Source organism: Zophobas morio, unplaced genomic scaffold, assembly GCF_036711695.1.
Source record: "Zophobas morio isolate AGI-343-1 ecotype UQ-CSIRO unplaced genomic scaffold, CSIRO_AGI_Zmor_V1 ptg000007l, whole genome shotgun sequence".
NCBI classification, from domain to species: Eukaryota; Metazoa; Arthropoda; class Insecta; order Coleoptera; family Tenebrionidae; genus Zophobas; species Zophobas morio.
In genome coordinates, this window is record NW_026972112.1 from 6,381,498 (window position 1) to 6,406,126 (window position 24,629).

Genomic DNA, 24,629 nt, shown 5'->3' on the forward strand with positions numbered 1-24,629 from the left:
TAACCGGATGTTCTTTTTCGGCATTTTGCGGCAAGACCGTTGAAGATTTTCTAGAAAAAAGGATTATTGTACCCAACTACCTACCTTAAAATTTTTCTAATGGAAACTTTTAAGTAAATGAACTGTTTATTTCACAACCATCAGTCTATCGCATCTGTCGTAGTACAGTGTTATACGTGGTTCTCCCTTGTTACATGTTGAGTTCTTTTTGGTAATATTACTAATATTTTAAAAGAATGCCGAAAGTAAAATCGACGCCGGATGAGTGGATAAGGGATTTTCCAGAATTAAAATTAGAAAACAACAAAATATTCTGCAGAGCTTGTGTGAAAACCGTAAGCCCACTATTTTTTTTTTACCTATTGTCCTTTGTTAATCCTATATATGTACGTTGTTTTAGATTCAAAGTGATAAAAAATATACCGTGATGCAACATGTCAGAACGACTCTTCATGTAGAAAGGAAGAAAATGTTTGAAGTTTCTAAAATTAAACAGCAGACCATACATGAATCTGTTGCATCTACTTCCACAAAAGATGAGCAGTTTCAGTTTAATTTCGATTTATGTAAAATGATGATCCAGTCCAATATACCTTTAAAAAAATTGGAGAAAGGCCCTCTTCAAGAATTCCTTGAAAAACACTGCAATCGATATATTCCGGTTGAAAGTACTTTCCGAAAAAATTATGTAGGCCCAGTGTTTCAGCAAGTTTACAACGAAATTAAACATCGCATTGGAGATAATTATTTATGGTTCGCTGTCGATGAAACAACCGATAGTTGTGGAAGATACGTGGCAAGTTTAATTGTCGGAATCTTAAATGAAAATTTCCCTAGTCGAGGGTATGTAGTAAGTTTGAAAATGTTAGATAAAACAAATGGCAATACGATTACCAGATTTGTAAATGACAGTCTTACATCACTATTTTTGCCAAATGCCATACCGGCGAATAAAATTTTATTGATGATCTCGGATGCAGCTCGTTATATGTTGAAAGCAGGGAATAATCTAAAAATATTGTACCCCAATTTAATTCACTCTACTTGCATTGCCCACGGTTTCAACAGAGTGGCTGAAGGAATATGTTTGCAGTTTCCTACTGTTAATAAATTAGTGGCAAATGGTAAAAAGATTTTTGTTAAAGCCCCACTAAGAGTGCAACATTTTAAGGAAAAATTTCCAAACATACCATTGCCCCCAGAGCCAATTATAACGAGGTGGGGAACATGGTTACATGCCACATTTTATTATGACAAATATATCAAAGAATTTGAGGAAGTAGTTACGGAGTTTAGCGAAGATTCCTCTCAATCGATTAAAGATTGCATAAATATTTTGGAAAACAAAGATTTGCGTCAAGATCTAGCTTTTCTAACAAGCAATTATCAATTCGTATTCGAGGTAATAGAAAAGTTAGAAAAACCCAACATGTTGTTGGTAGATGCCATAAACTTAGTGAAAGAATTTAAACAACAAGCAAACGCAGTAAGGGGTGATATTGGTACTAGAGTATCTCAAAAACTTGACGAAGGATTAAATAAAAATGCAGGTTTCGGTGTTCTTTCCGACGTTGCTCGTGTTTTACAAGGCCAGAAGGTGGAAAATTTGGAGTTAGATTCAACATTAGTTGCAAAATTCAAATTTGCGCCAACGAGTGTGGATGTTGAACGCACATTCTCCAATTTTAAACACATTTTAAATGATCGGCGAAAAAATTTTACAGTGGACAACTTGGAACATATTACAATCATAAATTGTTTTAAAGAAAACTGAAATACGTGTGTAAAATATAAAGTCTAAGATTATTGTAATAATATTTTATCCAAAGTTCTAAGAAGTGTTCTTTGATTTGTAATATGATTATGTTTTTAATGCTTTTTTGCTTAAAATAAAACTTTTTTATTGAAAATGTTGTGCTTATTTAAGCGCTTATGCTTAATTTTTTTGTGCTTATAAATCCGCTCTCTAGTAATTAACAATAAGCTATTCATACATTCTCAGATTATATGTGTAAATTTTGCTGGTCGACTTAAAAGTTTTAAATCTTGGTGAAATTTCCCTGAAAATAAGTTTCTTAATTCGAGTGAGCCGGAAAACTCCTGCTAGTATTTCGGTGAATAGAGTACTGCGCAAATTAATTTCTCTCCAAGACATTAATTATTGCAGAGTTTAAATGGATTAAAGTTATTTGCAAGGAGTGCTTCTGCTAGTTTTCTCATACGTCGAGGAAGTTAAGCATTTTTATCTTATCCAGTTCTCGTGATTTATAACCGGCACTTTTATTATAAATTATAAAGTAAAAACGTTCTAATAAAACAGTTCTTTCCATATCGGCGTAATTTAGCCAATAGTACAAACTGATTTTTTTTTAATGATTAGCTATCTACATTTATACTCCTTCCTGCTGTCTTTTGTCTACCGAAATGTTACGTTTCCGAGTTCCGCGTTCAATTTATTCTCTTATTTTATTATTTAATTAAACTCGCAAAAATTCCGAAAAGTTACATTCGCCTAACGCAGCCGAAAACAAAAACGGAGTAGGGAACTTTGAACTTGTAGCACTGTTTAAGAAGTTGAAACAAGATCGTTAATGAATAATGAAGTTAAAAACAAGTTTTAAAACGAAGTCTAAAGTTACCTGAATATTGGATATCAGCTTGTTTGAGAGAAAAAAGGGAAGTTTTAATATCATTGTATAAAATCGGATTAAGTTCGGTTTACGCTATGTTTAAATTTTAATTCGCTTTAGCTCGGTCAAACACTGTTATCGTGGTGTGTAAATTTATTATTACACCAGTGGTGTAAACAAGTAGTGTGTTTACAGGATAACTGTACATTGTCGGATTAAAGAACACTTTGGTTTGTTATTTTTGCTAGAAATGTGGACTACAACCAGTGAAATCCGTTTTTAATTGATAAAACACCAATATGCTGATTTACAGCGATAAACACCGTCCCCGTACTACATACATCCATACATCCTAATGCATATACAGAGTGAATCACTAGTGCCCAAGAAAAATATAAAGCTACAAAATGATCTAAAGAATAAAAAAACAACAAATCCAGTGAACAGTGAAAACTGACAAATCGATAAATCGAAAAATCCAAAATTTTAAAAATCAAGAAAATGAAAAATTGAGAAATTGAAACATTCCATAGCTGAATTGACGAAAAATTGGGAAATCGAAAAATCGAAACATCGAAAAATCGAAACATCGAAACATCGAAAAATCGAAACATTAAAAAAATTGAAAAATTGAAAAACTAAAATATCTAAAACCGAGGAGTCGTAAAATCGAAAGATCGAGGAATCAAACCACCAAAAAACTGAAAAATGTAAAATTTAAAAATTCGAAAAATTGTAAAATAGAAATATCGAAGAATCCTGAAATGGAAATATCGAAAAACTGAAACGTGGAAGAAATATTGAGAAACCGAAAAACTGGAATATCGAGTAATCGAAAATGAGAAAAATCGAAAATTTAAATGATAGAAAAATTGAAAAAACAAAAATATAAAAAATCTAAAAATAAAACAATCCAAAAATTGAAAAATAGACCTTTTACACCAGTAAGATTTCCGCCGATTCAGTGAAAAACGTGGTACTACTTGTCGGTAGTCAAATTTAAGTTGGCAACAATGAATATTTTAAATTATGCGCCACAATCGACTGATGAATTTCGTGGCACCAAATTTAAAATGTGACAAAATCGGCCCAAATGATTCAATATTGCCAACCTAAAAGTATGCGGAGTAATATTACCATGTTTTTCACTTGATGGGTACTGAATAGGCGGTCGTCTTAGTTATGCAAAAGTTCTGTTGGAAAATCAAAAAATCGATTAATCGAGAAATTAAGAAATCGAACAATTGAAAAGCTAGAACTGTCAACAATAGTAAAATAAAAAATCGAGAAATCGAAAATTTGAAGAATCGATAAACTGAAAAATAGAGAAACTGAGGAATCAAAAAACTGAAAATCCCAGCACAGGAATATTGGAAAATTGGGTAATCGAAAAACTGAAAATCGAGAAATTGAAAAATCAAAATAAGCCAAAATAGAAAAATCGAAAAGTTGAAAATTGAATAATTTAATAAATTAAAATAAAAAAAATCGATAAATTCAAAAATTGAAAAATCGACAAATCGAGAAATTGAACAATCAAAAAATTTGAAACATTTAAATCTCGATAAATGGAGAAATCGAAAAACTGAAAAATCGAAAAACTAAAGATTCGAAAAATTAAAAGCAGAACAATCGAAAGATCGAAAATTTAAACAATCGAAAAATTTGAAAATCGAAAATGGCGAAATCAAAAAATTGAAGATTTGAAAACCTGTAAAATCGAAACATTGAAAAGTCGAGAGAAGTCGAAAAATAAAAAAATTGAACGTTTTTTCTTCTCTGTAAATCGAGTATTCGAAAAATTGAAAAATCGAAAAACGGAAAAATCAAAACATTTAAAAACCAAATAATTGAAAAATCGAAAAATCGAGAAATCGAAATAACAAAAAACTGAAAGATTTTGAATTTTGAAATTAAAAATATTGAAACGTGAAAATATCGAAGAATCGAAAAATAGAAAGATCGAGAAATAGAAAAATCTAAATTTGAAAATCCAAAATTGAAAAATTGAATAGTCGAAAAATTGAAAAATCGATAAATCGAAAAGTAATACATCGAAACTGAAAAATCGATAAATCGAAAAGAATACATCGAAACCGAAAATTCGATAAATCGAAATATCAATAAATATAAAAATGTAAAATACAAAAATCGGTATATTGAAGAATCGAGAAAATCAAAAATTGGAAAATTGAAAAATTCTAAAACCGAAAAGGTCAAAAGTCGAAAACGCGAGGAATCGAAATATAAAAAATCCAAGATTAAAATATCGAGAAATCAAAACATCAAAAGGTCGAGAAATCCACAATTCGGAAAGTCGAAAAACTAAAAAATTGAAGCCGAAAAATCGTAAACTTCAATAATAAAAAAATTTGAAAATCAAAAACATCAAAAATTGAAAATGAAGAAATAAAAAAAATTGAAGAATTGAAAAACCGACAACTGGAAACATTGAACAGTCGAGAAGTCGAAAGATTGAAAAATTGAGAAATTGAACAATTTTTTTCTATATAAATCCAGAATTCGACAAATTGAGAAATTGAGCAGTCAAAAAATTGAAGAATCGAAATATTGAAAAATTGTGAAAAATCGAGACATCGAAAAGTAAAAAATCGAAATCTAAAAATCGATAAATCGAAATATCAATAAATCTAAAAAATGAAAAATACAAAAATGTAAAAAAAAATCGAAAAATACAAAAATCGGTATATTGAAGATTCGAGAAAATGAAAATTTGGGAAATTGAATAATTCCAAAACTGAAATAACGCAAAATAGGAAAATCGAGAAATTGGAAAATTGAAAAATCAAAAAGGCGAAAAGTTCAAAAATCGAAAACGCGAGAAATTGAAATACAAAAAAATTCAAAGATAAAATATCAAGAAATCGAAACATCAAATGATCGGAAAATAGAAAATTCGGGAAATCGAAAAATCGAAAAATTGAAGTCGAAAAATCGAAAACTTAAATAATCGAAAAATTTGAAAATCAAAAACATGAAAAATCGAAAATGGAGAAATCAAAAAAATTCAAGAATTGAAAAACTGAAAACTCGAAACATCGAAAAGCCGAGAAGCCGAAAGATCGACAGATTGAGAAATTGAACAATTTTTTTCTCTATAAATAGAGAATTCGAAAAATTGAAAAATCGAGAAACGTTCAAAAACCAAAAAATTGAAGAATAAAGAAACCAAACATTTTAAAAATCAAAAAATTAAAGAAACTGAAAAATTTATGACCGCAAAGTCGAAAAATCAAAAGATGGAGAAATAGAAACACCAAAAAACAGAAAATTCAATTTAAAGATACGAAAAATTGAAAAATAGAAATATCGAGAAACCGAAAAATCTAAAATTTAAAAATCGAGGAATTGAACTGAACAGTCGAAAAATCGAAGAATCGAAATATTGAAAAAACCCAAAACTGAAAAATTCAAAAAGCCGGGAAGTCAAAAAATCGAAAAATCGAGAAATGGAAACAAAAAATTTAAAGTTAAAATCTCCAGAAATCGAAACATTAAAAGATCGAGAAATCTAAATCTCGGGTAGTCGAAAAATCGAAAAATTGAAGTGGAAAAATCAAAAATTTAAATAATCGAAAAATTTCAAAATCAAAACTATGAAAAATCGAAAATGGAGAAATCAAAAAATTGAATAATTGAAAAACTGAAAAATCGAAACGTTTAAAAAACGAAAAATTAAAAAATCCAGAAATCGAGACATTTTAGAATTGAAAAAATTGTAAAACTCCAAAAACTAAAATTACGAAAAATTGAAAAATGGAACAAAAATTGAGAAATCGCGAAACTGGAAAATCGAGAAATCGAAAAGTAAACAATTGAAATCGAAAAATTAAAAAAATAAAAAATTGAAAAGTCGAGAAATCGTGAAATAAGTAAGTAAAAAAATCCATTAATCAAGAAATTGAAAAAGCGAGAAATTCAAAAGTTATTAGAACTCAAAAATTGAAAAACGGAATGATCGAAAAACTGGCACATTAGAACATTGGCAAATCAAAAAATAATAAAAAACTAGAAATCGAAGATTTGAAGAATCGGGAAACTGAAGATTCGAAAAGCTGAAAAATTCCAACATAGAAATATCGAAAAATTGATCAATCGAAATAGGCCAAAATCGAAAAATCAGAAAGTTAAAAATTGAAAAATAGAAAAATCGAGGAATTGAACAATCAACAATTGGAAACATCTAAACGTCGATAAATCGAGAAATCGAAAAACTGAAAATTAGAAAAAATAAAAAATAAAAAATCGAAAAATTAAAAACAGAAATCTAAAACCGAGAAGTCGAAAAATCGAGAGATGGAGAAATCGATCCATCAAAATACTGAAGAATCTAAAATTTAAAAATTCGGAGAGTTGAAATATCGAAAAACTGTAAAATCGAAAAATCGAGAAATCGAATAATTTCAAAATTGTGAAAGTAAAAAATTGAGAAATCCCAAAACTGAAGTATCGAAAAACTGAAAAATGGAAGAAAATTTGAAAACTCGAAAAACTGAATATCGAAAAATCAAAAAGCCGAAAATTCAAAAAATCGAGTTTAACAATCGAAACCGAAAAATCGAAAAACTGAGAAATCAGAAACCTAAAAAAGCTAAAAATTTAAGAAAAATTGAAAAATTTAAAATTAAAAAATAAATAAATAAATCCAAAAATTTGAAAAATCCAGAAATTGTACAATAAAAAAATCGAAACATCTAAATCTCGATAAATCGAAAAACTGAAAAATGGAAAAAATAAAACATCGAAAAATTAAAAGCAGAAATCTAAAACCGAAAAGTCGAAAAATCGAGAGATCGAGAAATCGAAACATCAAAAAACTTTAAAATCGACAAAAAATGTAAAAGTTAAGAATCCAAAAATTGGAAAATCGTGAAAGTAAAAAAATCGGAAAATCCCAAAACTGAAATATCAATGAAAAACTGAAAAGTCGAGAAAACGAGAAAATCAATAAATCGATTTATCGAGAAACTGAAAATCAAAAAATTGAAAATTTAGAAACGTCAAGAATTGAAAAATTGAAAAATCGAAAAGTTAAACAACCAAAAAATCGAAACATTTATTATTATATTAAAAGTTAAATATCCAAAAATCCAAAACCCGAAAAATCGAAAATTCAAAAAATTCAGAAATCGAAAAACTGACAAATCAAAAAATTGGAAATTTAGAAAGGTCAGGAAATCGAAAATTGAAAAATCGAAAAATTGTGAAATCGAAAAATGAAGAAATTGGGAAATTGAAAATTTGAAGAATCGAGAAATTGTAGAATCAAAGAAATGATTAAAAAAACTGAAAAATCCCAAAACTGAGATATCGAAAAATTCAAAATTTAAAAAATGTTCATATCTACTCTTTTATTATTTTTTTTTATATAAAAATCTCCATCTCTAGGATAAAAATTTAACACGGATTCATAAACCACAAATGGAGGCTATTATTTTCTAAAATTTAAATAACATTCACTTTTGTAAAATTTGGTGACCTCCTTCCATTATTGGTGGGGAAGAGCAAAGCAACGGTTTTACCATCTTCAGACAGACAGATGATTCTAGCGGTCATCAAACGTCGAGAATAGATGAAAGTAGCAGTCGCCCGATGGACTCGATTACAAAATACTTCCTTAGCTTACGCTCGAGAAATAAAAAACAAAAATAATGTCTCTTAGATCGCTGATTTTCTCTGTAAGGAAAAAAGTTCTACATGTTCAGCGTGGGAGCAAAGGAGAGGAAAATTTGCACATCCTGAATAAAATTAACTGAATCAGACGCAATAACATAACGAAGCCGTGTTGCAATTATTGAGGCCTCCTAAATAAATTTCAGTCTTGTTAATACGTCCTTTGTTAGTTAAAACAGAACACGGAACCTTTCTACAATCTCTTAGCAACAAAAGAGATTATTTTCAACCGTTGATTCCACGTATAGGATAGCTTCAGTGAAAGTAAGTGTTATCTATTTATTTCGTTTGAAGAAGCATTTAAAAAAAATCGGGTTTCTACATTAATATCTTTTCTTTTTTCTTCGGACCGATAATAATATTGTGACCCAGCTATAAAATCCTTAATAAAAAAAATACAATTTACACTACAACATCTGCATCACTTTACCAAGATAAGAATTTTCTTCCCAAACCGTAAAAACTTTCCGGCACCAATTCATAGCGTGAGCGAACTCCTCGCATTCCGCCAACATATCTCCAAGCCCGGCTCTTATAAAAGAACTCGCTGCAATAAAATACGCTCGAAAATATTTTGTTATAAACGATAGGTGGAAGTTTCGAAATAAAGCAGGATTTTATTTCGCGATTCCTCCCCTGCCGCGTTCGGAAACGTCCATCGTATAAATCAAACCATTTTTCATAAAAGCGCCTCCACGTTTGTAGGTCAGCCCATGACGAAGTTGGCCCATGCAAAATAGATCAAAAACTCACAAAAAGAAACTATAAAAGTTTAATTGGTTCAAATAAAAAACCTCACAAACTAAATTACGCTTCGGTGTGCCTCAGTAATTGGATTCGGCTCTTTTCGACAAATTTATCAGGGATTTAAAAAGCTGTGTCACTTTGAATAAAACCGGGATTAATATCATACGTCAGGCGAATGAGAGGGTGATTGGAATTCGAAGCGGTCGGAAAAAATCGCTTTGAATACTTTATTACAGATTATTGGTAAACTCAATAGACCTCATTTACTGGCTGAGGCAAGATCGGTCAACCGAAATCGGGGCCTTTCAAATTATTTAATTTGGCCTGAACAACACACCTTGATTAATGCAGGGCGTTGCGGCGAAAACTTCTAACGAGAATATTTTTATTATGCCCGATTTTGCTGCGTAATTGCCTAATAACCATACTTCCATTTTAGAGCTGTCCCCACCACTTCGTTTTTTTAATAGGGCTACCTTTCGAGGGTAGCCGACGCAAATTCAAGGGTACAAGTGTGGACAATATGAAAAATATATAAAACAGATAATAACCAAAGGGAAAGAAGCTTTTCGAAAATTGAAAAACTTAAACTGAGAAATCGATAAATCGAACAATCGAAAAACTGAAACAGAACATCGAATAATGGAGAAATAGAGAAATCAAAAAATTTTTAAAATCGAAAAATTGATAAATTTAAAAACCGAAAAATATAAAAATTAAAACTTCCGAAAATATAAAAACTGAAAAATCGAAAAATTAAAATATTGAAAAATTGAAGAATCCAGAAATTGAAAAGTTCCCAACATTGAAATGTTGAAAAATTGATAAATCGAAAACTTGAAAAATGGAGTAATCTAAAATCGAAAGTCAAACAAATTTTTAAAAAATCGAAAAACCGAGTAGTCAAGAAATCGAAACATCAAAAAATGGTAAAATCCAAAACTCTAAAAAGGTAAAATTTAACAATTCCATAAACTGAGAAATAGAAATATCCAAGAACTGAAAAATGAGAACCTCGAAAAATTGAAAAATGATAAATCGAGAAATCAAAACATTAAAAAATCAAAAAATTAAAAAATTTAAAAATCGAACAATTCAAAAATCGGAATAGTGAATTGAGAAACTAAAAAAAATTGGTAAATTGAAAAAATTCCAAATCTGAAATGACGAAATATTGGGAAATCGAAAAATTGAAAAGTCCAAAAATCGAAAAACCAAAAAATTGAAAAATTAAAAATATGAAAAATCGAAAAATTGCGTCGCCGATTCAATAGTAACAATCAAGTAAAAAAACTTGGTAATATTAGTCAGCACCCAAATTTAAGTTGGCAACAACGACAATTTTAAATCAAGCACCACGTTTGATTAGTTGATTTCGTGGCACCAAGTTTAAAATTTGAGAAAATCGGCGCAAATGATTCATTGTTGCCTGCCTAAATTGAATGTTTTTTACTTAATTAGTACCACTGAATCGGCGGCCATTTTTTTCAAGCATTGAAAACCTAAAAAATCGAAAAACTGGATTTTGAGAAATCGAAACTCGAAAAATCGGTTAATCGTGAAATAGAGAAATCGATAAATTGAAAAGTTAGAACTATCAAAAATTGAAAAATTGAAAGAGGGAAAAATTGGAGAGTCAAAATTAAGAAATCGAAAATTTGAAGAATTCAGAAATTGAAGAATCGAAAAAGTGAAAAATCCCAACACAGAAATGTTGAAAAATTGGGTAATCGAAAAATTAAAAATCGAAACAGGCCAAATTCGAAAAATCTAAAAGTTAAAAGCTGAAAAATTTAAAAATTTGAAATTAAAAAAATTGATAAAACGAAATTGAAAAATCGAAAACTCGAGAAATTGAACAATCAATAAATCGAAACATCTAAATCTCGATAAATCGAAAAGAAGAACTGAAAAATTATAAAAAGAAATCTAAAACCGAGAAGTCGAAAAATCGAAAAATCAAGAAATCGAAACATCAAAAAACTGAAAAATCTAAAATTTAAAATTTCGAAGAATTGAAATATCGATCACTGTAAAATCCAAAAATCGACAAATCGAAAAAAAGTAAAATTTAAAAATCGCAAAATTTACAAATCGTAAAAATAAAAAATCGACAAATCCCAAAACTGAAATATTGAAAAATTGAAAAATGGAAGAAAAATTGAAGAATGGAAAATGTGAAATATCGAAAAATCCGAAATCCGGAAATCCAAAATTCAAAAAAATGAGAAATCGAAAAACTGAAAAATCGAGAAATCGAAAAGTCGAAAAATCGAAAAACTGGGAAATCAGAAACCTGAAAAACGGAAAATTGAAGAAAAACTGAAGAATCGAAACTTTGAAAAGTAGAGAAATCGAGAATTGGGAAAATCAATAAAGCAATCCATCGAAAAACCGAAAAATGGAAAAATTGACAATTTAGAAACGTCAAGAATTGAGATGAACAATCGAGAAATTGAAAAATCGAAACAGGCCAAATTCAAAAAATTGATAAGTTAAAAATTGAAAAATCGAAAAATCAAGAAATTAAACAATCAAAAAAATGAAAAATCTAAAATTTTAAAATTCAAAGAATTGAAATATTGAAGATCTGTAAAATCGAAAAATCGAGAAATCGAAAAATCGAAAAATTAAAAATCGAAAATTTAAAAATCGTGAAAGTAAAAAATGGAGAAATCTCAAAACTGGAACATCAAAAAACTGAAAAATCGAGAAATCGAAAAAACGACAAATCCAAGAAAAACTAAAAAATCAAAGCACTGACAAGTCGAAATATCGGGAAATGGGATTCATCGAGAAACTGAGAAATCAAAAAATTGAAAATTTAGAAACGTCAAAAATTGAAAAATTGCAAAATCGCGGAATAGAAGACTTGAAAAATTGAAAAACCGTAAAATTGAAACATCGGGAAATTGAGAAATCGAAATGAATTAATCTAAAAATCGAAAAGTCAAACAATTTTAAAAATTTAAAACTGAGTAGAAGAAATCGAAACTGAAAAATAAAAATATCGAAGAACTGAAACATCAAAAAACGAGAAATCGAAAAATTTTGAATTAAAAAAATTGAAAAATGAAAATATCGAAAAACTGAAAAATTGATAAATCGAGAAATCAAAACATCAAAGGATCAAAACATTTAAAAACTGAACAATCCAAAAATCGGAATATTGAATCGTGAAAGTAAAAAATTGGTAAATTAAAAAAATCCAAAACTGAAATGACGAAAAATTGTGAAATCGGAAAACTGAAAAATCGAGAAATCGAAAAATTCAGACAACGAAAGTCGAAAAAGCCAAGTCGCAAAATCGAAAAATTGAGAAATTGAACAATTTTTTCTCTATAAATCGAGAATTAGAGAAAATGGGAAAATCGAAAATCTGAAAAATCGAAACGTTTAAAAACCAAAAAATTGAAAAATCGACAAATCAAGCATTTTAACCGCAAAGTCGAAAAATCGAAAGATCGAGAAATCGAAACACCAAAAAATCTGAAAATTTAAAATATAAAGATTCGAAAAATTGAAAAATACAAATATTGAATAACCGAAAAATAGAAAAATCGAAAAATCTAAAATTTAAAACTCGATAAATTGAAAAACTGAACAGTCGAAATATTGAAAATTCGAAATATTGAAAAACCCCAAAACTGAATTATCTAAAAATTAAAAAATGGACGAAAAAGTGAGAAATCGAAAAAATGAAAAATCGAGAAATCGAAAAGTAAAAATTGAAATCGAAAAATCGATAAATCGAAATATCAAGTACAAAAATGTCAAATTTAAAAATCGAAAAATACAAAAACGGAATATTGAAGAATCGAGAAAATGAAAAATAGGGAAACTGAAAAATTCCAAAATTGAAATGACGAAAAATTGAGAAATAGAAAAATTGGAAAATCGGAACATCGAAAAAGTGGAAAATCGAAAAATCAAAAAGTCGAAAAGGCCAAAAATCGAAAAGGCAGGAAATCGAAATATAAAAAAATTCAAAGCTAAAATATCTAAAAATCCAAACATCAAAAGATCGAGTAATCGACAATCGGAAAGTCGAAAAACTGAAAAATTCAAGCCGAAAAATCGTAAACTTAAATAATCGAAAAATTTGAAAATTAAAAAATCAAAAAAATTGAAGAATTGAAAAACTGAAAACTCGAAACATCGAATATTTAAGTCGAAAAATCGAAAAATCGAGAAATTGAACATTTTTTCTCTATAAATCGAGAATTCGACAAATTGAGAAATTGAACTGTTGAAAAATTAAAGATATATTGAAAAACCCCAGAATTGAAATATCGAAAAAATGAAAAATGGAAGAAAAATTGAGGAATCGAAAAATAAAAAATCGAGAAATCGAAAATATGAAGAATCGAGAAACTGAAGAATCGGAAAATTGAAAAATCCCACTACAGAAATATCAAAAAATTTAATAATTGTAAAATTGAAAATTGAGCAATTAACAAATCCAAATAAGCCAAAATCGAAAAGTTAAAAATTGAAAATTTTAAAAATTTAAAATAAAAAAACGATAAAATCTAAAAATCGAAAGTCGAAAAATCTAGAAATGGAGAAATCAAAAACTCTAAAATTAAAAAAATTGAACCATTAAAATATCAAAAAATTGAGAAAACGAAACATAAAAAATTGAAAAACTGAAAAATGTAAAATTTGGAAATCGTGAACGTAAAAAATTAAGAAATCTAAAAGTACAAAAATGGAAAAACCAAGAAATCGAAACATCGAAAAATTCAAAAACTGACATATTGGGAAATCAAATAAGCCAGAATTGAATCTAAAAATTGAAAAATCGAAACAAGCCATAATAGAAAAATCTAAAAGTAAAAAATTGGAAAATTGAGAAATTTAAGTTATAAAAATCGAGAAATCGAGAAATCGAGAAATCGAAAAATCTAAAAATCTAAGACATCGAGAAATCGAAAAATCTAAAAATCTAAGACATCGAGAAATCGGAACATCAAAAAATCGAAGAATTAAAAAAATCAAAAATCGAAAACTTAAAAATTCGAAAAATTGAAAAATTAGAATATTGATTCAATAAACTAAAAAATTGATAAATGGAAAAAATTCCAAAATTGAAATGACGAAAAATTGGAAAATCAAAAAATCGAAAAGTCGAAAAATCGAAAAACCAAGAAATCGAAACATCAAAAATTCGAGAAATCGAAAAATCTGAAATTAAGAAATTGAAATGAGCCAAAATTGAAATATCGAAAAGTTAAAAAATGAAAAAATGAAAGATTTTAAATTAAAAAGTCGATAAATTGAAAGCGAGCAATCAAAAAATTGAGAACCGAAAAATCTAAGACGAAAGAGAAGACAAAAATCGAAAGTCCGAAAAATCGGAACATCAAAAGACTAAAAAATCTAAAATTGAAAATTCGAAAATTTGAAAAATAGATCGACGAACTGAAAAATTTTATTTTTTTTTTATTGGAGTTTTAGAGGACATCAACCACGTAGGATTTTTTGTCCCCGAAACGTTATTCATTGGAGATAATCACAATAAAATAAAAGAGACAATTTAAATTAACTGATAAAGTTGAGCGACTTTAAGAAAAATTAATAATTGAAAAACCCAAAATTTTGAAATCCAAAAACTAAAACATTTAACAATGAAATTGGGAAATTAATAATTTTAAAAATCGAAAATTTGAAAAGCGGAAACATCGAAATTCTAAAAGTCAAACGATCAAAAATCGAAAAATGAAGATGTCAAAAAAAGTTCCTAAAATTGAAATGTTGAAAAACTGATAAATCATAAACTTGAAAATAGGAAAATCTGAAAGGCGAAAAGTCGAAGGATTTCAAAAATCGAAGAAAGATCGTAAAAATGAAAAATTGAAAAATCTAAAAATGTAAAATTTACAAACTCGAAAAATTGAAAAATAGAAATATCGAAGAACTGAAAAATCGAAAAATCGAGAAATCGAGAAATCTGAAATTTAAAAAATTTCGAAAAACTGAAGAATCGGAAAATTGAGTAACCGAGAAATCGAATTATCAAAAATCGGAAAATTCGAAACTTCAAAAATCTACAATTTATAAATCGGAAAATTGAAAACCGAAAAAGTAAAAAACCTAATAGTCAAAAAGTCGAAAAGCTGAATCGAAAAACTGAAAAATCCCAAAACTGAAACATCGAAAAATTGAGAAATAGAAAATCAAAAATCGAGAAATCGAATAAAGTCGAAATATTAAAAATTAAAAAAATTCAAGATCAAAAACTTAATTGAAAATGGAGAAATCGAAAAATTAAAAAATTGAAAAACTGATCGAAAATTTTTAAAAACATAAAATTGAAAAGCCAAAAATTGAAATAGTGGAAATTTGAGAAATTGAAAAATGAAGAAATGAAGAAACCGGAAATTAGAAGATTCGAGAATCTCAAGGATCGAAAAATTGAAAAATCCGGTCAATGAAATATCGAAGAATTGCGCCTGGAAAGTAAAAGTGGGTATATTTTTTCCTCCTAGAGATAAAAATAATCCCTGACGTCCTCAAGGTATTAGTCGTGCTTTAGAGGTCGAGAGAATTACTGTCCAAAATCTTCAACCGAATTTTTTCATGTTTGCTTACGGATGTGGCGCAAGCTTTGGCAATTTAGTCGCGAGTAAATTATTCCCCCCTACCGTAAACATTCAATTAGCGCTTTAAAAGTAATCCTGAAAACACCCCCACTCGTACTCACTGTTTTGCTTGCAAACAGGCGCCGATCCTGCCCATTTTCCGTCAGCTTGACACGTTCGACTTTGTAATCCGACGACATGATAACCGTGTTGACATGAATAGGTCGCTTTGGCTCCAAACACTCTTTCCGTGTACGTAACGCTACCAAAGGGGATTTGCTCGGGTTCTGGACATTCCCTATCTGAAAGCAGCAAAGTAGAAACATCTGTATGTACGAATCTCGCTTTCGACATTACCAGGCTTAATGCAAGACATTCCGCACGCTCCGTCACAAAGGCACTTCTTCTTCTTACTTTTGCAGTCTTCGTCTGACGAGCACTTCCGCAGACATCTATGGCCCTGGAAATTAGATTGGCCGGTTATGATCCAATTCTTGCCATGCTTTTATTGTGGGACTACGCTCGATGTCTTATTGCGTTAGGTTTTAATGGATTTTTTGTTAGAAGGTTCGTTTAGCTTAATTGGGATTATTGTTATGAATTAAGGACGAAAATGGAGACGAAACGGAATTTACAAACATGTACTCGTATGCCATTTAGTATGAAATAATACAGAACAGTTGAACTAGGGTTGAATTAGTACAAAATGTCAAAATACAACTCCATTTAAGCCTTAAATCGAGTTGTATTTTATACCAAACCCTAAGTACAATACAATTAAGGATTTTGTTGATGAGCTGTCAGATGATGGTACCTCTATTAAAGAACCTAAAATTATTTAGGTTGTCGCTTGTGAGTAAAATTTTGGGAGAGAATTTGTAAATGTGGATATAGATAGATCAAGATATAATAGAGAATTTCAAATTTGCTCCAATAACCTCTGTCGATGTTAACTTTTTCCTACAGAGTTTTTTATAAGCAAGCATTAGCCCAACCCACCTACCCTCTCTTCATTCCAATGACCTGTTCAGTCGTATCTTAGCAAGTATAGCCCCGCCCACCCACCCTTTCTTTTCTTAGAAGATATGTCACTTACCAAAATTAGTCTTATCTTAGCAAGAACTAGCCCCACCCACCCGTACTGTTCTCATTCTAACGATTTTATTTCTGTTCAGTATAAGATCCACCTGTCACTCTGGCTAGTGAAAAAATGAATCACTGAAATACAGGGGGGGTGGGTGGGCGGGGTTAATTATATATTCTTCTGTAGAGTGGGAATAGGAACTAATAGAACGTAGGCTGTTAAAAAAAGAAAAAAAAAACGCTAATCGTAACATTGCAAAATCTCAGAACTGAAAAACTGAAAAATGGAAGGAAAATTGAAAAATCGAAAAAACGAAAAAATTCATAACTGAAATCTTGAAAAACTGAAAAATGAAAAGAAAATTGAAGAATCGGAAAAGTGAAAAAATCCAAAACTGAAACATAAAAAAATTTAAAAATCGTAAAACTGAAATATAGCAAAGTTAATAAATTGAAAAACTGAAAATTTTTGAAAAAAAAATCGTATCAAAAACAAAAAATTCAAAAAATCGAGAAATTGAACAATCGAAAAATCAAAACATTGAAATCCCAGTAAGTTGATAAATAGGAAAATTTAAAAAACAAAAATTTTAAAAAGCCAAGAATTGAACAAGAAAAAAAATCTAAGCCTGAAAACTCAGAAAATTGAATTATCTAGAACAAAAAATCTAAAATTTAAAAATTCGACAAATTGAAAAATCATGGAATTGAAAAATCGAAAAGTCGAGATAGTGAGAAATCTAAAAACCTAAAACTTTAAACTGAAAAATTTAAAAACCGAGAAAACACAATATCAAAAATTTGAAAAATTGAAGAAACGAAATATTGCAAAATTCCAAAGCTGAAATATTGAAAAACCTAAAAATGGAAGGAAAATTAAAGAATCGATACAGTGAAAAAATCCCAATCTGAAACATTGAAAAATTGAGAAATGGAAAAATGGGAAAATCAAAAAAATTGGTCTAAAGAGTTTAGACAGTATTCCTTCGCTATCGGAAACGTGACGACTGCATGTCTATTATGTTTTTTTTTCACATTTGGGGTCATCCTGTATATGCAAATCCAAAAAACATGAATGGAATGTATATTTTTGGAATCAGCATATCGAGATCTATAACCCAGATTTTTTTAAGAATTTTTAGAAATGAAATTTTCCACTATGTAAACCCCCCTCCCCCGAAATTTAACTAACTACATTTTCTTGTAGGTTTTGGGCCGCAGAAGTCACTTCCGGACTCATTTTTTCGATAACTCGAACCGTTTTTCCAGAATCGCACATTGAAACATCGAAATTTTTAAAAATTTCACTCCGAGTATTTCGAAAATATGTCTCCGTGGCCCTTAACACACTACATTTTGGAAGCACCACGTCAAGATCTATGACTCTGAAAATATGAAGAATCGAGAAACTGAACAATCGAAAAATTGAAAAATCCCAACACAGAAATATCAAAAAGTTGAATAATTGTAAAATTGAAAATTGAGAAACTGAAAAGTCCGAATAAGTCAAAATCGAAAAGTTAAAAATTGAAAAATCTAAAATTTGGAAATCGTGAAAGTAAAAAATCAAGAAATCGAAAAGTACAGAAATCGAAAAACAAAGACTATCTTCATTCGAATGACTATAGTCTATTTCAGAACTCCGTTCGCTTAAGGCATAAACTGTTCCAAACATTGACAGATTCTAAGGTTTCTCAACCGTCGGTCGCTTGAGAGATGATAACTCTCGATTCGTTTTGTTTTATTAATTGTAAATAATAAAGAATTAGGTTACCTTAAAAAAAATGCTATTTCAGTTTGTCTTTACAGTTTTGGAAATTTCATTCTACCCTATAAAATTTTATTGGCAATAACGAGACGGACAATAGTACAATAGTAACAAATATTTAGAACTGAAAGTTGTCGCGTGCCGGTAATCCCCAGATATTAGAAAGCCGAATAATCCAAATCGTTACTCGCGAACCAAAAGGAGCACTATTTTATGAATATACAACTACCTGGTAAATGTTCTCCAACAAATTCGGGTGAAGCCATAAATATTTCTTATCATTGTACTACTGTCTGTCTCGTTACTGCCAATAAAATTTTATAGGGTAGAATGAAATTTCCAAAACTATACATGTACATAGATGTAGTGCTTCGACATTTTTAACGTCGCTGCTTTAAGCATTGAGTAAATCGCTATATCATGCAACCATGTTGAAAGTGCACTATGGTTTTCTTGCTTCGACTCGTTTGCCTTATACTTAAAGACATGGACACCCTTAGATTCAACGCTTACCTGCAAAAATAAGGTAACAGCTTATTCTTTAACAAAAGAAGAGCGGTAAAAGCCTGCTTGCTCGGTGATAATTGTTGATTGATCACCCCGATTTATGGCTTATACTTAATATTGTTTAGTCTTATCTTAGCAAGTATTGCCCCGCCCACCCACCCTCTATAACTCAAATGAAATTTTCCACTATGTACACCCCCCTCTCCCGAAATTTGACTAAATACATTTTCTTGTAGGTTTTGGGCCGCAAAAGTCACTTCCGGCCTCATTTTTTCGATAACTCGAACCGTTTTTCCAGAATCGCACATTGAAATATCGCAATTTTTGAAAATTTCAAAAAATTCGAATTTCACATCGAGTATTTCGAAAATATTTCTCCGTGGCCCTTAACACACTATATTTTGGAATCACCACGTCAAGATCTATGACCCTGAAAATATGAAGAATCGAGAAACTGAAGAATCGAAAAATTAAAAATTGAGAAATTGAAAAATCCAAATAAGCCACAATCGAAAAGTTAAAAATTGAAAAATTTAAAAATTTAAAATAAAAAAAAGATAAAATCGAAAAATCGAGGAATGGAGAAATCAAAAATTCTAAAATTATAAATATTGATCCATTAAAATATCAAAAAATTGAGAAATCAAAACATAAAAAATTGAAAAACTGAAAAATCTAAAATTTGGAAATCGTGAAAGTAAAAAATCAAGAAATCGAAAAGTACAAAAATCGAATAACCAAGACTCTCTTCAATCGAATGACTATAGTCTATTTCAGAACTCCGTTCGCTTAAGCCATAAACTGTTCTAAACATTAACAAAGTCCAGGGTTTCTCAACCGTCGATTGCTTGAGAGATGATAACTCTCGATTCGTTCTGTTTTATTAATTGTAAATAATAAAGAAATAGGTTACCTTAAAAAATGCTATTTCAGTTTCTCTTTATACTTTTGGAAATTTCAGTCTACCCTATAAAATTTTATTGACAATAACGAGACGGACAGCAGTACAATAGTAACAAATATTTACAACTTAAAATTGTCGCGTGCCGGTAATCCCCAGATGTTAGAAATCAGAATAATCCAAATCCGAACAGGGTCCATCGTTACTCGCGAATGAAAAGGAGCACTATTTTATGAGTATACAACTACCTGATAAATGTTCTCCAACAAATTCGGGTGAAGCCATAAATATTTCTTATCATTGTACTACTGTGTGTCTCGTTACTGCCAATAAAATTTTATAGGGTAGAATGAAATTTCCAAAACTATACATGTACATAAATGTAGTGCTTCGACATTTTTAACGCCGCTGCTTTAAACATTGAGTAAATCGCTATATCATGCAACCATGTTGAAAGTGCACTATGGTTTTCTTGCTTCAACTCGTTTGCCGTATACTTAAAGACATGAACACCCTTAGATTCAACGCTTACCTGCAAAAATAAGGGGACAGCTTATTCTTTAACAAAAGAAGCGCGGTAAAAGCCTACTTACTGGGTGACAATTGTTGATTGATCACCCCGGTTTATGGCTTATACTTAATATTGTTTAGTCTTATCTTAGCAAGTATAGCCCCGCCCACCCACCTTCTATAACTCAAATGAAATTTTCCACTATGTACACCCCCCTCCCCCGAAATTTGACTAAATACATTTTCTTGTAGGTTTTGGGGCGTAGATGTCACTTCCGTCCTTATTTTTTCGATAACTCGAACCGTTTTCCCAGAATCGCACATTGAAATATCGCAATTTTTAAAAATTTCAAAAAATTCGAATTTCACTCCGAGTATTTCGAAAATATTTCTCCGTGGCCCTTAACACACTATATTTTGGAATCACCACGTCTAGATCTATGACTCTGAAAATATGAAGAATCGAGAAACTGAAGAATCGAAAAATTGAAAAATCCCAACACAGAAGTATCAAAAAGTTGAATAATTGTAAAATGAAAATTGAGAAATTGAAACATCCAAATAAGCCAAAATCGAAAAGTTAAAAATTGAAAAATTTAACAATTTAAAATAAAAAAAAGATAAAATCGAAAAATCGAGGAATGGAGAAATCAGAAATTCTAAAATTATAAAAATTGATCCATTAAAATATCAAAAAATTAATAACGGAAAAATCCAAAATTTAAAAATCCAAAAATTGAAACATCGATAAATTTATCGAACAATCGAAACATTGAAACATCGGAATAATTGACAAATCGAAAAATTGGGAAATTAATAATTTTAAAAATCGAAAAATCGAAAAGCGGAAACATGGAAATCCTAAAAGTCAAAAAATCGGAAAATCGAACAGACGCAACATTAAAAAATCGAAAAATTAAAATGAATTTGAAAATTGGAAAATCTGAAAAGCGAAAAGTCGAACGATTTCAAAAATCGAAGAAAAATCGTAAAAACGAAAAATTAAAAATTCTAAAAATGTAAAATTTAAAAACTCGAAAAATTGAAAAATAGAAATATCGAAGAATTGAAAAATCTAAAAACCGAGAAATCGGGAAATCTGACATTTAAAAAATTTCGAAAAACTGAAGAATCGGAAAATTGACTAACCGAGAAATCGAAACATAAAAAAATCGAAAAATTCGACACTTCAAAAATCTACAATTCATAAATCCAAAAATTGAAAATCGAAAAAGTAAAAACCTAGTAGTCAAAAAGTCGAAAAACTGATTCGAAAAATTGAGAAATCAAAAATCAAAAATCGAGAAATCGAATAAAGTCGAAATATTGAAAATTAAAAAAATGAAAGATCAAAAACATGAATAATTCAAAATGGAAAAATCGAAAAATTTAATTTTAAAAATTTTAAAAAATTCGAATTTCACGCCGAGTATTTCGAAAATATTTCTCCCAATTAATTGGGAAAAAGGTGTGTTCGAATTACCGATTTGTTAGGACAAGCGAATTTCCAAAAATCTGAAAGGGAATTGAATAACAACTTCATACATTGCTACAACAAACTTCAAGAATTAAACCTTAACTTTATTAAACAAAAATTAAGTTTTATTAAGCAACAATAGATAATATATACATTCGAAAAAATATTACTCCGTGACAATAAACAATTTTTAGATCATTTTTTCACAAACGAAATTTTTCACTTACACCCCCTTAAGCAAATTTCGACCCATTTTCGACGATTTTCAAAATTTATATCCAATTGAAATGTTGCAATTTTTAAAAATTTCAAAAATTCGAATTTCAATCCGACTATTTCGAAAATATTTCGCCGCGACCGTTAACACGATATATTTTGGAATCAGCACGTCAAGATCTATAACCCTGAATTTTTTGAGAATTTTTAGACAACTTTTTCAAAAATTAAATTTATACCCATTTTGAAAATTTCAACCCATTGTCGACGATTTTTGAAATTTTACTGAATACATTTTCTTGTAGATTTCTGACCGCAGACGTTACTTCCGGCCTCATTTCTTCGATCGTTGTTCCATAATTGTCAATTAAAATATTGCAATTTTTAAAACTTTCAAAAAATTCGAATTTCACTCCGTGTATTTCGAAAGTATTTCTCCGTGACCCTTAACACGCTATACCGGGTGTCTGGAAAATGCCGGATTAACTCTACAGTACGTTATGTACGGGAGTTTCGGGAGTCCAAAAAAATTTTTAAAAATCTTTATGATGTAGAATACGATAAAAACGTTATTTTATAAAAGTAAAATTGGCAACAGTGCACACACCTAATGCGTGAAAACCTAAGCCTTACTTTCTGATTTATTAGTAACGATAGTGACTAAAATCCAACTTATATATATATATATATATATATTTTTTTTTTTGACAATAATAATAATAACCATAGCAACCAGTTCTGCATTATTATTAATAAAACGAGCTGTTATTTTTCATTAATAAGTAAACCACAAAAATCATTTAATAAGACATTTATAAATTATAAACAAAGACAAAATCAACAAAAGAAAAATCTATTAAAGCATAACCAACTAAACACTAGAGAAGATGTTCAAAATTCCTGCCTTATGCATATAAATAAGCTCGTAATGTTTCCAAATTTTGATCATTTTTTAAGAAAGTTAGTCATCAGTACTTGCTAAGATAAAACTAATGTTGACAATATACCCTCTAAGAAAAGAAAGGGTGGGGGGGGGGGCGGGGCTAGTATCTGCAGAGATAAGACTGATTTTATCAAATGACGTATCCTGTAAGAAATTTAATTAAATTATTTTAAGACACTAGAGGCCCCAGAGCACTTTCAAATTCTTTCCGAGCAGGAACCTAAAACCTCAAGATTGTTTTAAATTTTGCAAAAAAAAAACGGGGTCCCAAAACTGACTCAAAAACAGGTCAGGACAGATTAGAATTACAGAACTTATTTTAAGATAACTAGGTTTAGAGAGTGATTTAGAAAAATTAACTCAAAACGGCTAAATTGAGATCGGAACAAGAAAATCCACAACTGAAGAGTTGGAAATAAGTTGATACTTACACTAAATGGCCTGAAATAATTGAGGTAAAATCTGTGAACTCCCAAGAAAGAGCTCATAAATTACGAGAAGTAAATATTTCCAAGATTTAGGACTCCAAAGAATGAATTTTGTGATAAAAATAATATCAAGTAAGTTTTTAGTCGGTTTTATTATTCGTCATCCAGCGATTTGACAGAAAATAGCGTTAAATCATTTAAAAATAATTCATCGGCTACGTATCATTTAAATATTTTACAGCCTGAAATACTTAATAATCTGCATATCTTGAGCAAGACTACAATGAATTCATTTAAACTGTTGTACAGAAAAAAAATGCACCAGAGTAACTGTCAACGGTGCACTTGTAATAACATTTACCACACATAAGTTGTCAACAAAATTTTATAGTTTCAGTAAGGGCAAAATATATCCGAAAGTATTTGTATCGACCGATCTGTTCCGTGGATTATGATAGATCGTGTTTGCGTGCCCACACATTCCAGATTTAATGTCAATATTTGCTCAAAAGCTTATTACTGAAAAATGACTGCTGTATGCTTTAAAACATATACCTATCTACCTATCAAACACATTTGCATACATAAAATTTACAATGGTCTGACAACGATATATTTTCCCATAATTTCATGTTATGAACAATATACAGGGTTATGATAAAGTAAGGCACAAAATTCATAAAAAAACGCATGAAAATGTAGTTTGTGTATTAACTAAAAAAAAAAAACAGTAGCGTAATTACAAAATCCATATTTCCTGTTTTAAACACGTTCTAAGTTTTCTGTTGCGAAAAGAAGATTACGAACAAGAAAAAAAGGCAAAATATTTTGGCTTAAATGTAGGCTTCTTTTCGCGAATTTCTGATTTATTATTAATAAATATTAGTGAAAATGTGTTGGGTTAGTACTGTGAACACGAACGAAAGTGGATATTTTTCCGAAAAGGACTGAAAACGGGGTAAGTACGACTTCAGTTTTAATTTATCGGGTTTCATGATTCGTTTACTCGACAATGTTTAAATTTTGGAAAAAAATTCGAAACGGTTGAAGTTGATCGCTCAAAGCTATACATTTTCACGATATAATTAAATAAAATTTAGACATAATTGATATTATTTATAATGCTCAAATATGGTAAGTA

General features: G+C 29.5%; 1 protein-coding gene across 6 annotated transcripts in view; it reads right to left on the reverse strand.

Annotated features, from left to right (window-relative positions):
• The window catches only part of LOC135124378 (sushi, von Willebrand factor type A, EGF and pentraxin domain-containing protein 1), a 142,115-nt gene that overhangs the window by 35,475 nt on the left and 82,011 nt on the right, over nt 1-24,629 (reverse strand). For all 6 annotated transcript variants that reach the window (XM_064049410.1, XM_064049407.1, XM_064049408.1 and 3 more), the window contains exons 3-4: nt 16,013-16,115; nt 15,778-15,957 (exon numbers count right to left, since the gene is read on the reverse strand). In XM_064049410.1, the coding sequence (XP_063905480.1) occupies nt 15,778-15,957; nt 16,013-16,115 (283 nt within the window). The remainder of the gene's footprint in view (nt 1-15,777; nt 15,958-16,012; nt 16,116-24,629) is intronic.